Source organism: Heterodontus francisci, chromosome 27 (assembly GCF_036365525.1).
Source record: "Heterodontus francisci isolate sHetFra1 chromosome 27, sHetFra1.hap1, whole genome shotgun sequence".
NCBI classification, from domain to species: Eukaryota; Metazoa; Chordata; class Chondrichthyes; order Heterodontiformes; family Heterodontidae; genus Heterodontus; species Heterodontus francisci.
In genome coordinates this window covers 16,675,695-16,691,560 of record NC_090397.1, presented here as the reverse complement: position 1 = coordinate 16,691,560, position 15,866 = coordinate 16,675,695, and the positions used below count along the sequence as shown (strand labels likewise).

The window sequence follows — 15,866 nt, the reverse complement described above, 5'->3', positions numbered from 1 at the left end:
CCAACGTGTTCCCACCCTTCTCACCAGCTAAGTACCAAGACTCAGGGGCACCCAAGGTAGCTGATTGTGATGGGCTACCTCCATCATATCGGAGGGTCTGAGAATGATCAGCTACAAGACCAGAAGAAAAGCAGTTCACTTTAAAAAAAACAAGAACAGATTGACTTTGGAGCCAAATGCCCCAAAGGTGGAAGCGAGGCCTGCAGCTGCACTCTTATTTCTGCTCTGTTTTGTCAGCTCAATGCTTGTGCTGGGGTACAAGAAGGACAGGGTAATGTGCCCAGTGTATCAAATTCAGCTACAGCGTATTTTGGTCAAGAGCAACAGTTTTCAGGTGCACTGTGGGGTAAGGGAGGGCAGGAAGATAGCAGCCTCTCCCCCCACTCCCCCACAAGATTTGAATTGCCAGTCTTCATATGACAATCTGTAAATGCATTCCTCTAACCCTTTCCTTTAAAATAAACTAATCAACAGCTTTAGTGTCAGAGTCAAATTCAAGAACAAAATGATTCAAAAAACATTGATAGTCAGGTAGATTATTATACCCATGTCATTTTATCAGGACCCACAGTCTTCCTGCAGTAATGTCTTCTACTGTACAACCAAACTCACTTGCACATCTGTTGTCTGAACCCTTATAACTGCTCCATTATTTCTATGATTTTAAGTCAATTGAATTATAGCACTGTAAAATGAAATTGGCTCACTCACAATATCACTTATTTTTATTACTGAGCCTGGGTGATGCAGAAAAAAGGAATGTAAAAACTGGCGTCTTACAGATTCTCAGCAGATCTGGAATGTCTGCTCCTTAACTTTTGTTGCTTGAACAACAATAAAGATTAAGATATCTCCTCCTTCTGATGGCACAACTGAGATCAAAGATTGATCAAAGGCATAACACTTCATATTACCGCTCCACAATATAGTGATTTGAGGTACCCCTGTAATGATTCATGATGCCACTGAAACTTAACATTTTCCTATCTGAGGCTGGGCATCCAATGGATGAGAAACCTATCCTTTCATCGCTGCAACATAGGTTTGAATGTAGCTCATGCTGGTTGGATTATAATCTCTTCTCTGCCTTGGCTCTAAATAGGGAAATTCAGCAACTTTATGGTCCCCACACTGAGCCTCAAAGGATGGGAGTGGGGTTGGAGATTTGGGCCAAATGTGCTGTAGCCTTATTTTCAACTTTGCACTCCAATCTTGCAAGGCTCAGCAGTGGGTGTGCAGGGACTGTGAATAAACTCTTTAGTTTGGTCAGTCTCAACTCATATCCTGGTGGGCATGAGTCAACAAGTCACCATAAAACCTAAATATGAATTGGTAACGTTGTTCTACCACCTACTGGGTAGCAATGTTACTCTGGCGAAGGAGAGGCTCTTCAGTTTAAAGCTGAATACTGAAGCAACTGAACTCTGCCCTAGAGCCTATGATGCTAACCATCACAAGCACCAACACCTTGAAGAGCACAAAATTCACCAAGTATACACCAAAATAGAGTGCATACTAACACTGTCACATGACAGCACATGATTAACTCACCTGATACTTCAGCCATTCTTGAAACAGCGTTAACAATCACTCCTCAGAAATACTGGTACACCTTCAAAACCTATAAAACAAAGTGCACAGGTACATGGCATTTATAAGAAACCCTAGCGTTTGGCAGGTCCATATTAAAGAGTCCTTCATTAAAAGTTTCCGCAAGGCTTCCATCCTCTCCATTTTTTACGGTTAAACCTTAATTAAGTGCATTATAACCACCTAGTTTCTGCAGTGCTGGTTCCAAATCACCACATATACACAGATGACATATTGCCGTGCAGGATACATCAGGGATGCGCAAACTACAACCTGTGGGTTATAAAGCAAGCTCTGGGACTCCAGCCCACGTAGCTCGGTTGTATTTGTATTTCTACTTCATCCTCGCTAGTTTGCCCTGTCTGAATTTCGTAGATCTTGGATAGGGCTCTTCATAAATCCTTGTTGCTGCATAAATCCTACACTGCCAAGATCTGTTAATACTTGTGGGCCGAGATCGGGGAAAATTAATGACAACATGGATTTACATTTCATATGTGAGCTCTGAGGCTCCACAGTTCAAGGCAAATTTGTCCATAACCATGAAAATCTTGCACAGTCCAGGGTCACATTTTGTGTGTGGTGGGGGCTGGGGATGGAGGGAAAGGGGTTTACACACAGAAATAACTGGGCCAACAAAATTGGCAAGAAGGCCACACAACCTCAATTTAGTGACTTTTAGGATTTTGTATTGAACAAGTAGGATAAAAGGGTATATCCTCGAATTACAAACATTTTATTGAATTGTCACTACCTTCTGGCCTAGAATGTGAATTTTGGCCATCGTTCATTCACTATTCAATCATAAAAGGTCAGTGTTTATACCACTTAAGAGTTTTGCTGCAGAACAAGCCATGCTTACCAGAGAATCCAGTCGACATGAAACCTCTTTAGTAATTTCCAGTTCACAAATGTTTCCTTTTAGAGCTATAAAGCCAAATTCGGTTGGCCTGCATTCACAGCACAAGGTACTAAATGTATCGTGCCAACATAGAAATTGCTAGCTGAAGATAGACCAAGGATCTTCTAGCACCCTGTTGCTTGGCACAACAATGCCATTGTTGTGCCAAGTATGGCAATCAATTAGTCCACAACAAATTCAGACATAACAGAAGGAAAACCACAGTGGTGGAGAGCTTGAGGAACCAGAGGTCCAGATTCATCCCTCCCACCTCTCATGATTTTATTTTTAAATTAAAAAGGTGGTGCCTTAAACTTAATAAATGCAAATATCGTAGACTTGCAGCAGTAGACAAAGTCTGATAACCTACCATTCCCTGATTGTAGTTTATTTTATTTCTGAATTCAGATATATTAAAAAAGTGAAATCAGCTACAAAAACAGACAAAAAAAATGAATCAAAGTTCATAATCAGAAAACCTTGGATCTTGCAAGAAAAAAAAATACTGACACTAAATAATAAATGCTTGTAACTTTCAGAATCACAGAATTGTTACAGCACAGAAGGAGGCCAATCAGCCCATTGTGTCTGCACTGGCTCTCTGAAGGAAGAATGTACCTCATGCCACTCCCCATCTTCTCCCCATAGTCCTGCACATTCTTCTTTTTCAGATAACAATCCAATTCCCTCCTGAATGCCTTGATTGAACCTGCCTCCACCACACTCTCAGGCAGTGCATTCCAGATCCTAACCACTGTGAAAAAGTTTTTCCTCATGTCACCATTGGTTCTTTTGCCCTTTACCTTAAATCCGTGCCCTCTTGTTCTAGATCCCACCAATGGGAACAGTTTTTCCCTATCTACCTTTTCCATACCCCTCATGATTTTGAATACCTCTATTAAATCTCCTCTTAACCTTCTCTTCTCCAAAGAAAAGAGTCCCAACTTCTCCAATCTATCCACATAACTGAAGTTCCTCATCCTTGGAACCGTTTTTGTGAACCTTTTCTGCACTCACAAGAACACAGGAAATAGGAGCAGAAGTAGACCATATGGCCCATTGAACCTGCGCTGCCATTCAATATGATCATGGTTAATCTTGGCCTTCAATTCCACTTTCCTGCCCGCTCCCCATATCCCTTGATTCCCTGCGAGACCAAAAATCTATCAATCCCAGCCTTAAATGTATTCAATGATGAAGCATCCACAACCCTCTGGGGTAGAGAATTCCAAAGATTCACAACCCTTTGAGTGTAGCAATTTCTCCTCATCTCAGTTCTGAATGATTGACCCCTTATCCTGAGACTGTGTCCCCGTGTTCTACATTCCCTGACCAGTGGGAACAATCTCTCAGCTTCTACCCTATCAAGCCCTTTCAGAATATTGAACTCCAATCCCCTTGCAATAAAGGCCAGCATGTCATTTTCCTTCCTAATGGCCTGCTGCACCTGCAATTTAACTTTGTGCGTTTCTTTTACGAGACCCCCAAGTCTCTCTGAACATCAACACCAGTTTCACACCTTTTAAAAAATATTCTGCTTTTCTATTTTTATGACCAAAGTGAACAACTTCACACTTCCCTACATTATACTCCATTTGCCATCTTGTTGCCCACTCACTTAGCCTGTCTAAATCTCTTTGCAGCCTCTCTACATCCTCCCCACAGCTTACTTTTCCACCGAGCTTTGTATCATCAGCAAACTTAGATACATTACTCTCAGTCTCTTCATCCAAGTCATTAATATTGAGTGTAAATAGCTAGGCCCCAGCACTGATCCTTGCGGCACCCCACTATTCACTGCCTGCCGACTTGAAAATGCCCCATTACACCCACTCTCTGTTTCCTGTCTATTAACCAATCCTCTATCCAGGCTAATATATTACCCCCAACACCATGAGCCCTTATCTTGCCTATTAATCTTTTATGTGGCACCTTATCGAATGCCTTTTGAAAATCTAGGTATACATCATCTACCGGTTCCCCTTTATCTACCCAACTAGTTACATCCTCAAAAAGCTCCAATAAATTTATCAAACAGGATCTCCCTTTAGTAAAACCGTGCTAACTTGTTATAATCATACCATGCTTTTCCAAGTGCAATGTTAAGACTTCTTCGATAATAGTTTCCAGCATCTTCCCAATGACTGATGTTAGGTTAACTGGCTTGTAGTTCCCCGTTTTCTCTCTACCTCCTTTCTCGAAAAGCAACATAATATTTGCCAGCTTCCAATCTAATGGGACCATTTCTGAATCTAAGGAATTCTGGAAAATCATAGCCAGCGCATCCACTATCTCTGCAGCTATCTCTTTTAGAACCCTAGGATGTAGGCCATCTGGTCCTGGAGACTTGTCAGATTTTAGTCTCTCAAGTTTCTCCAATACTTTTTCTTGATTGATACCAATATCCTTAATTTCCTCACTCTTTTTAGTCCCTAAGTTACTGCCTATTTCTGGTATGGAAATTGTATCTTCTACTGTGAACAGACAAAATATTTGTTCAATGCCTCTGTCATTTCCTCATTACCCATGATGATTTCTCCTGTCTCTGCCTCTAAGGGACCAATGTTTACTTTAGCTACTCTCTTCCTTTTTATGTACTTACACAAGCTCTTACAATCTGTTTTTATATTGCTGGCTAGTTTACTCTCATTCTATTTTTTCCCTTTTTATCAACTTTTTGGTGGCCCTTTTCTGGTTTCTAAAACACTCCCAATCCTCAGACTTGTTACTATTTTTTGCAACATTGTAAGCCTCTTCTTTTTGTCTAATACTCTCCTTAACTTCCTGAGTGAGCCACGGATGGGTCTTTCTGGACGAGTTTTTGTTTCTGAAAGGTATGTACTTTTTTTGAACCCTTTGAAGTGTTCCTCAAATGTTTTCCACTGTTCATTTACCGCCATACCTTCCAATCTATTTACCCAATTAACCTTAGCCAATTTTCCCCTCATACCTTCGTAATTGGCTCCAAGATTCTTATTTGTGATTGAAATGTGTCACTTTCAAACTTAACATGAAATTCAATGGTATTATGATCACTATTTCCCATACTATGACATTTATATTAACCCTGCTTCATTACACAATACAAGATCCAAGATAGCTTTATCCCTAGCTGGTTCCATAACGTATTGCTCCAAGTAACTGTCATGAAAACTCTTTCCAGTGCCTTCACATCTTTCCTCAAGTATGGTGCCGAGAAGTGGACACAATACTCCAGTTGAGACCAAACGAGTGTTCTATACAAATTTAACTTCCTTGCTTTTGAATTCTACATCCCTATTCATAAAGCCCAGGATGCTGTATGCTCTATTAACCGCTCTTTTAACTTGTCCTGACACCTTCAACGATTTATGCACCTATACACCCAGGTCCCTCTACTCCTGTACTCCCTTTAGACTTGCACCCTTTATTTTATATTGTTTCTCCTCATTCTTCCTACCAAAATGAATCACTTCACACTTCTCTGCAATAAATTTAATCTGCCACTTGTCCACCCATTCCACCAACCTGCCCCACAAATTTTGAAATTGTGTCCTGTACACCAAGGTCTAGATCATGAATATATATAAGGAACTGCAAGGCTCCAAACACTGACCCCTGTGGAATCCCACGACAAAGCTTCCTCCAGTCCAAAAAACATCCATTAACCACTACTCTCTATTTCCTGACACTCAGCCAATTCCATATCCATGTTGTGACTGTCACTTTTATTACATGCACTATAACTTTGCTCATAAGTCTGTTGTGTGGCACTTTATCAAATGCTTTTTGGAAGTCCATGTGCACCACATCAACAGCATTGCCTTGATCAACCTTCTCAGTTACCTCATCAAAAAAACCCCAGGAGTTAGCTGAACACAATTTGACCTTCACAAATCCGTGCTGGTTTCCCCCAATTAACCCACATTTGCCCGTTACTAACCCTGCCTGCCCTCACAGCTGGATCCACTGGAACTACTAAACACTTCCAGGGCAGGTAGAGCATGGCTTAGATGCAGAGGAAGGATCTCCAACCTCAGCAACCTGCCTCCATTGCTCTGACCTACGTAACCAATCACCATCAAGACTACTCGCCATTAGTCAACAGGCAACCAATCAGAGCCACGCTGAAAATGAGTCAAACCCCGGCCGGGTGGGCCTTTCCATGACGTCACTGACCGTTTCATTCAAAGTCCCGGATTGTTTATAAACCGTCCACAAAACTGGCCCAACAGAAACCGGCGCCCCTCTGGTTAGCCTATCATTCCGGTTAGAATATCTGTCCCTGTAACATGCCGCTTCAAACCTATAATTGATGCTCACCACCAGAGATGAAATATTCAGCAGTAAACTGCCTGCAGCAACACCCTCAACCGGAAAAGGGCAGAGCTTCCTCCGTCATCTGTCAGAACGGTGCACCCCTCCCATCAGAAGTCGAATCACCACCCACCAATCACACAGCACCTCTCTCCTCCAATCGGGGCCGAGGCTTCCTTCTGTCAATCACATAGCATGGCGCATTTCTCCAATCAGAGACGGGTTCTATTAGTCACCAATTCCTCACACCGCGCGCGCCTCCAATTCGAGCCGGGACCTCCTCCCGCCAAATCACTCAGAAAGGCAGGCTCCTCCAATCAGAGGCAGGGCCTGCTCGTCAATCACTCAGCGCCACGCTCAGCTCTTCCAGACAGAGGCGGAACCTGATTACTGTCACGTGGTCTTCACAGCTCCGCCCCGGAAATCGCAGCCGTTTGGTTACCAGGGGGAGGCGCGTGCTTCCGGAAGACGTGGCGGCTGATGTGTATTTCCAGAAGCCGATGAGAATCAGCAGCCGCCGACATGATTTCCCTGACGGATTCGCAGAGTAAGTGGGCCCGGGGCTGTTTGCAGCTGTGATGTGATCGGATTTGGCCTTCTTCTCTAGAAGTTTCCCAAGCCTAGTTGCGGCCCGCGATACTGGCCTGTTCCGCCCGGCACCGAGTAGCCTAACACTAACCGCCGCAGTCTGGCCTTTGAGGTCTAAATAAAGGCAGGAGGCGTCCCGGTTGTGAACGCAGGCCCACGGGCCCATTGGGGGTTACGCTGATAAGTTTGTGTTTATGTAGTTCAGGATTTTCTAATGGCTGTACTTAAATTCATAAAAAGTTTAAGGCACAGAAAGAGGCCACTTGGCCCATCGTGTCTGTGCCAGCCGAAAAACGATCCACCTGTTCTAATCTCACCCTCCAGTATTTGGTCCGTTGCCCTGCAGAATACAGCACTTGAGGTGCATATCCACACTGTTCATGAATGAGTTGAGGGTTTCTGCCTCTACCTCCCTTTCGGGCAGTGAGTTCCAGACCCCCACCCCCTCTGGGTGAAAACATTTTTCCTCATCTTCCCTCTAATTTTTCTACCAATTGCTTTAAATCTGTGCCCCCTAGTCACTGACCTCTCTACTAAGGTGAATAGACCCTTCACCTCCACTCTATCCAGATCCCTCAAAATGTTGTACATTTAAATCAGATCTCCCCTCAACCTTTTCTGTTCCAAGAAGAACAACCCCTGCCTAGCCAATCTTTCCTCATAGCTACATTTTTTCCAGTCCTGGCAACATCCTCGTAAATCTCCTCCATACCATCTCTAGTGCAATTGCATCCTTTTTTAATGAGATGACCAGAACTGCACACTGGACTCAAGTTGTGGCCTAACCAATGAGTTACACAGTTCCAGCATAACCTCCCTGGTCTTATATTCTCTATCTTGGCTAATAAAGGAAAGGATTCCATATGCCTTCTTAACCACCTTATCGACCTGTCCTGCCTTCGGGGATCTGTGGACATTTGCTCCAAGGTCCCTCAATTCTTCTACACTTCGCAGTATTTTCCCATTAATGGTGTATTTCCTTTCCTTGTTTAACCTCCCCAAATGCATCGCCTCTCACTTCTGCAGGTTGAATTCCGTTTGCCACTTTTCTGCCCAGCTGATCAGACCATCAATATTTTCCTGCAGCCTATAACTGGCGTCCTTGCTATCTATCACACGACCAATCTTTGTGTCATCTGCAAACTTCTTGATCACGCCCCCTACATTTATGTCCAAATTGTTAATATATACCACAAAAGCAGGGGATCTGTTATTGAGCCCTGCTGAATGCCACTGGAGATGGCCCTCCAGTCACAAAAACACCTGTCAACGAATACCCTTTGTTTCCTGCCACTGAACCAATTTTGGTGCATTTCCCTGGATCCCATGGGATTTTTTTTTTTAACCAGTCTGCCATGTGGGACCTTGTCAAAAGCCTTGCTTGTAGACCAAATCAACTACACTATTCTCATCCATCTTACTTATTACTACTTCAAAAAATTAGTTCAAGTTGGTCAAACAAGATCTTCCCTTAACAAATCCATGCTGACTGTCCTTGATTAATCTGTGACTTTCTAAGTGACAGTTTATCCTGTCTCTCAGAATATATTCCAATAATTTGCTCACTGCTGAGGTTAGACTGACTGGCCTGTAATTATTCGGTCTATTCTTTTCTCCTTTTTTAAACAAAGGTACAACGTTGGCAGTTCTCCAATTCTCCAGCACTACAACTGTATCCAGTGAGGACTGGAAAATAATGGTCAGACCTTCTGCTATTTTCCTTCTCGCTGCTTTTAACTTCTAAATTGCAGTCATTCATGTCGGAAAATCATGCACAGCAAGGTCCCACAATAGCTATGTGATGATCACATTATGTGTTAAATCATTTAGTTCCATTATTCCAATATGTTGCAGATCACTGGAACAGCCTCTGTTCCTTCTTCCACTAGTGCTGTGGAATATTTTATGCCCACTTGAAAGAATGGATGGGACCTCGGGAATAAAGTGTAGCGATGGGGAAGGGGTGTCGGAGTGGGACTAGTTAAATAAACTCTTGCAGAAAGTTGGCATGGACTCAATGAGCTGAATAGTCACCTGTGCTGAACATAACTTAATGGGGATAGGATTAGACCATATGGCCTCTTGAGCCTGCTTGGCCATTGAATATGATCATGGCTGATCTTCCGCCTCAACACCACTTTCCTGCCCGCTCCCCATATTCCTTGATTCCCTGAGATTAAAAAATCTATATATCAGCCTTAAATGTGGAACATAGAACAGTACAGCACAGTACAGGCCCTTCGGCCCACGATGTTGTGCCGAACCTTTAATCTACTCTAGGATCAAACTACCTACATACCCTTCATACTACTATCATCCATGTACCTATCCAAGAGTCGCTTAAATGTCCCGAACGAATCTGCTTCTACTACCACCGCTGGCAGTGCATTCCACACACCCACCACTCTGTGTAAAGAACCTACCTCTGACATCTCCCCGAAACCTTCCTCCAATCACCTTAAAATTATGCCCCCTGGTGATAGCCCTTTCCGCCCTGGGAAAAAGTCTCTGGCTATCCACTCTATCTATGCCTCTCATCATCTTGTACCCCTCTATCAAGTCACCTCTCTTCCTTCTACGCTCCAATGAGAAAAGCCCTAGCTCCCTCAACCTTTCTTCGTAGGACATGCCCTCCAGTCCAGGCAGCATCCTGGTAAATCTCCTCTGCACCCTCTCTAAAGCTTCCACATCCTTCCTATAATGAGGCGATTAGAACTGAACACAATATTCCATGTGTGGTCTAACCAGGGCTTTATAGAGCTGCAGCATAACCTCGTGGCTCTTAAACTCAATCCCCCTGTTAATGAAAGCCAACACACCATACGCTTTCTAACAACCCTATCAACTTGGGTGGCAACTTTGAGCGATCTACGGACATGGACCTCAAGATCCCTCTGTTCCTCCACACTACCAAGAATCCTGTCTTTAAGCCTGTATTCTGCATTCAAAAGTGAATCACTTCACACTTTGACAGGTTGAACTCCATCTGCCACTTTTCAGCCCAGCTCTACATCCTGTCAATGTCCCGTTGCAACCGACAACAGCCTTCCGCACTATCCACAACTCCAGCAACCTTCGTGTCATCGGCAAACTTGCTAACCCAGCCTTCCACTTCCTCATCCAAGTCATTTATAAAAATCACAAAGAGCAGAGGTCCCAGAACAGATCCCTGCGGAACACCACTGGTCACCGAGCTCCATGCTGAATACTTTCCATCTACTACCACCCTCTGTCTTCTATGGGCCAGCCAATTCTGTATCCAGACAGCCAACTTTCCCTGTATCCCATGCCTCCTTACTTTCTGAATGAGACTACCATGGGGAACCTTATCAAACGCCTTGCTAAAATCCATATACACCACATCCACTGCTCTTCTTTCATCAACGTGTTTTGTCACATCTTCAAAGAATTCAATAAGGCTTGTGAGGCATGACCTGCCCCTCACAAAGCTATGCTGACTGTCTCTAATCAAAGTATGCTTTTCCAAATAATCATACGTCCTGTGTCTCAGAATCCTCTCCAATAATTTGCCCACTACCGACGTAAGACTGACTGGTCTATAATTCCTAGGGTTATCCCTATTCCCTTTCTTGAACAAGGGAATAACATTTGCCACCCTCCAATCATCTGGTACTACTCCAGTGGACAGTGAGGATGCAAAGATCATTGCCAAAGGCGTGGCAATCTCTTCCCTCGCTTCCCGTAATATCCTTGGGTATATTCCGTCTGGCCCCGGGGACTTATCTGTCCTCATGTCTTTCAAAATTTCCAGCACATCCTCCCTCTTAACATCAACCTGTTCGAGCATATCAGCCTGTTTCACGCTGTCCTCACAAACGACAAGGTCCCTCTCACTAGTGAATACTGAAGCAAAGTATTCATTTAGGACCTCCCCTACCTCCTCCGACTCCAGGCACAAGTTCCCTCCACTATCCCTGATCGGCCCTACCCTCCCTCTGGCCATCCTCTTGTTCCTCACATATGTGTAGAACGCCTTGGGATTTTCCTTAATCCTACCCGCCAAGACTTTTTCATGTCCCCTTCTAGCTCTCCTAAGTCCATTCTTCAGTTCCTTCCTGGCTGCCTTGTAACCCTCTAGGGCCCTGTCTGATCCTTGCTTCCTCAACCTTAAGTAAGCTTCCTTCTTCCTCTTGACTAGCTGTTCCACATCTCTTGTCATCCAAGGTTCCTTCACCCGACCATCTCTTCCTTGCCTCATCGGGACAAACCTATCCAGCAGTCGCAGCAAGTGCTCCCTGAACAACCTCCACATTTCTGTGGTGCATTTCCCTGAGAACATCTGTTCCCAATTTATGCTCCCCAGTTCCTGCCTAATAGCATTGTAATTCCCCCTCCCACAATTAAATATGTAATTAAATTAAATGTACTCAAGGATAGAGCGTCCACAACCCTCTGGGGTAGGGAATTCCAAAGATTCACAACCTATTGAATGAAGAAGTTTCTTCTCACCTCAGCCCTAAATGATTGACCCGTTATGATGCTGTGCCCCTATGATTTAGGGGAAATGACAAAGAACAAAGAAAATTACAGCACAGGAACAGGCCCTTCGACCCTCCAAGCCTGCGCCGATCCAGATCCTCTATCTAAACATGTCGCCTATTTTCTAAGGGTCTGTATCTCTTTACTTCCTGCCGATTCATGTATCTGTCTAGATACATCTTAAAAGACGCTATCGTGCCCGCGTCTACCACCTCCGCTGGCAATGCGTTCCAGGCACCCACCACCCTCTGCGTAAAGAACTTTCCACGCATATCCCCCCTAAACTTTTCCCCTCTCACTTTGAACTCGTGACCCCGAGTAATTGAATCCCCCACTCTGGGGGAAAAAGCTTCTTGCTATCCACCCTGTCTATACCTCTCATGATTTTGTACACCTCAATCAGGTCCCCCCTCAACCTCCGTCTTTCTAATGAAAATAATCCTAATCTGCTCAACCTCTCTTCATAGCTAGCGCCCTCCATACCAGGCAACATCCTGGTGAACCTCCTCTGCACCCTCTCCAAAGCATCTACATCCTTTTGGTAATGTGGCGACCAGAACTGCACGCAGTTTTCCAAATGTGGCCGAACCAAAGTCTTATACAACTGTAACATGACCTGCCAACCCTTGTACTCAATACCCCGTCCGATGAAGGAAAGCATGCCGTATGCCTTCTTGACCACTCTATTGACCTGCGTTGCCACCTTCAGGGAACAATGGACCTGAACACCCAAATCTCTCTGTACATCAATTTTCCCCAGGACTTTTCCATTTACTGTATAGTTCACTCTTGATTTGGATCTTCCAAAATGCATCACCTCGCATTTGCCTTGATCAAACTCCATCTGCCATTTCTCTGCCCAACTCTCCAATCTATTTATATTCTGCTGTATTCTCTGACAGTCCCCTTCACTATCTGCTACTCCACCAATCTTAGTGTCGTCTGCAAACTTGCTAATCAGACCACCTATACTTTCCTCCAAATCATTTATGTATATCACAAACAACAGTGGTCCCAGCACGGATCCCTGTGGAACACCACTGGTCACACGTCTCCATTTTGAGAAACTCCCTTCCACTGCTACACTCTGTCTCCTGTTGCCCAGCCAGTTCTTTATCCATCCAGCTAGTACACCCTGGACGCCATGCGACTTCACTTTCTCCATCAGCCTACCATGGGGAACCTTATCAAACGCCTTACTGAAGTCCATGTATATGACATCTACAGCCCTTCCCTCATCAATCAACTTTGTCACTTCCTCAAAAAATTCTGTTAAGTTGGTAAGACATGACCTTCCCTGCACAAAACCATGTTGCCTATCACTGATAAGCCCATTTTCTTCCAAATGGGAATAGATCCTATCCCTCAGTATCTTCTCCAGCAGCTTCCCTACCACTGACGTCAGGCTCACCGGTCTATAGTTACCTGGATTTTCCCTGCTACCCTTCTTAAACAAGGGGACAACATTAGCAATTCTCCAGTCCTCCGGGACCTCACCCGTGTTTAAGGATGCTGCAAAGATATCTGTTAAGGCCCCAGCTATTTCCTCTCTCGCTTCCCTCAGTAACCTGGGATAGATCCCATCCGGACCTGGGGACTTGTCCACCTTAATGCCTTTTAGAATACCCAACACTTCCTCCCTCCTTATGCCGACTTGACCTAGAGTAATCAAACATCTGTCCCTAACCTCAACATACGTCATGTCCCTCTCCTCGGTGAATACCGATGCAAAGTACTCGTTTAGAATCTCACCCATTTTCTCTGACTCCACGCATAACTTTCCTCCTTTGTCCTTGAGTGGGCCAATCCTTTCTCTAGTTACCCTCTTGCTCCTTATATATGAATAAAAGGCTTTGGGATTTTCCTTAACCCTGTTTGCTGAAGATATTTCATGACCCCTTTTAGCCCTCTTAATTCCTCGTTTCAGATTGGTCCTACATTCCCGATATTCTTTCAAAGCTTTGTCTTTCTTCAGCCTCCTAGACCTTATGTATGCTTCCTTTTTCCTCTTGGCTAGTCTCACAATTTCACCTGTCATCCATGGTTCCCTAATCTTGCCATTTCTATCCCTCATTTTCACAGGAACATGTCTCTCCTGCACGCTAATCAACCTCTCTTTAAAAGCCTCCCACCTATCAAATGTGGATTTACCTTCAAACAGCTGCTCCCAATCTACATTTCCCAGCTCCTGCCGAATTTTGGTATAGTTGGCCTCCCAATTTAGCACTCTTCCTTTGGGACCACTCTCGTCTTTGTCCATGAGTATTCTAAAACTTACGGAATTGTGATCACTGTTCCCAAAGTAGTCCCCTACTGAAACTTCAACCACCTGGCCGGGCTCATTCCCCAACACCAGGTCCAGTATGGCCCCTTCCCGAGTTGGACTATTTACATACTGCTCTAGAAAACCCTCCTGGATGCTCCTTACAAATTCTGCTCCATCTGGACCTCTAACACTAAGTGAATCCCAGTCAATGTTGGGAAAATTAAAATCTCCTATCACCACCACTCTGTTGCTCCTGCATCTTTCCATAATCTGAGTCAACCCTGTCAAGCCCCTTCAGTATCTTGTATGTTTCAATAGGTCACCCCTCATTCTTCTAAACTTCAGAAAGTATAGATCTTTACTCGGCCTGTCGCCATAGGGCAGCCCTGTCATCCCAGGAACCAATCTAATAAACCTTTGCTGTATTGCCTCCAGTTCAAGTATATCCCTCAAATATGGAGACCAAAACTGCACACTGTACTTCATGCCTGGTATCACCATAGCCCTGTACAATTTTAGAAAGATGTCCTTATTCTTGTACTCTCAATTCCTTTGCAATAAAGGCCAATATGCCATTTGCCTTCCTAATTGCTTGATGTATCTGCATGCTGAATTTCTATGTTCCTTTTGTGAGTGCACCCAAGTCTCTGAACATCAACATTTACAAGTTTCATGCCTTTTTAAAAAACAAACCTGCTTCTCTGATCTTACTACCAAAGTGAATAACCTCACACTTCTCCACATACTCTGTCTGCCACCTTGTTGCCCAATATCTCTGCAGCCTTTTTGTGTTCTCTTCACAGCTTACATTGCCACCTAGCATTGTGTTGTTCGCAGACTTGGATACATTACTCTCAGTCTTTTTGTCTAAGTCATTAATATCGATTGTAAATAGCTGAGGCTCCAGCACTGATCCTTGCAGCACTCCACTAGCTACACCCTGCCAACTTGAAAATGCCCGGTTTATCCCTACTGTCTGCTTCCTGTCTGTTAACCAATCCATGCTAATATATTATCCGCAACGCCATGAGTTCTTGCCTCACGTGCCTTTTGTATGACACCTTATAGAATGCCCTTTGTAAATCCAAGTATATTACATCTACTGGTTTCCCTTTATCTACCCTACTAGTTACATACTTAAAAATCCAATAAATTTGTCAAACATGATTTTCCTTTTGTAAATGTTGTGATTTTCAAAGTGCAATGTTAAGACTTCCTTAATAGCTTCCACATCCAGATTGGATGTGGAAAGGATGTTTCCCCTTATGGGAGAATCTAGAACTAGGCAACACTATTTAAAAATAAGCGGTTGCCCATTTAAGACAGAGTTGAGGAGAATTTTTTTCTCAGAAGGTCGTGAGTCTTTGGAATTCTCTTCCTCAAAAAGCAGTGGAAGCAGAGTCTTTAAATATTTTTAAGACAGTAGTACATAGATTCTTGATAAGCAAGGGGGTGAAAGGATATTGGGAGTCGAGGGCCGAGATTTTACATTGGATGGACGGGAGCTGGCCACCGACTGAAAAGTCAGTGGCGAACCGGCTTCCACCTCGCCTGGGGGTCCGTACCATATTTTACGGGTCCCCGGGCTTTAATTGTTCTGAAGCGGGACTTCCACCAGTTTGAGGGAGGAAGTTCCGCCTTATTGAGCTGCCAGCCTATCAGCAGGCTGGCAGCTGTTAGTCCCAGCAGCGCCATCGGGAGCGGCAGCTAATGCTGGGACTGCAG

General features: G+C 44.1%; 2 protein-coding genes across 3 annotated transcripts in view; one reads left to right on the top strand and one right to left on the bottom strand.

Annotated features, from left to right (window-relative positions):
- Window positions 1–6,912, bottom strand: part of recql (RecQ helicase-like) — a 35,031-nt gene extending 28,119 nt beyond the window's left edge. Inside the window, exons 1-2 of one of the 2 annotated variants that reach the window (XM_068058922.1) lie at window positions 6,794–6,912; window positions 1,552–1,621 (exon numbers count right to left, since the gene is read on the bottom strand). In XM_068058922.1, the coding sequence (XP_067915023.1) occupies window positions 1,552–1,567 (16 nt within the window). In that variant the 5' untranslated portion in view covers window positions 1,568–1,621; window positions 6,794–6,912. Of the gene's footprint in view, window positions 1–1,551; window positions 1,622–6,649; window positions 6,728–6,793 lie in introns of those variants that run through there. The other variant, XM_068058923.1, reaches the window with a different exon arrangement.
- Window positions 6,913–7,217: 305 nt separating this feature from the next.
- Window positions 7,218–15,866, top strand: part of LOC137384671 (vesicle transport protein GOT1B) — a 31,688-nt gene continuing 23,039 nt past the window's right edge. Inside the window, exon 1 of the mRNA XM_068058920.1 lies at window positions 7,218–7,334. Coding sequence (XP_067915021.1) covers window positions 7,310–7,334 — 25 coding nt within the window. The 5' untranslated portion in view covers window positions 7,218–7,309. The remainder of the gene's footprint in view (window positions 7,335–15,866) is intronic.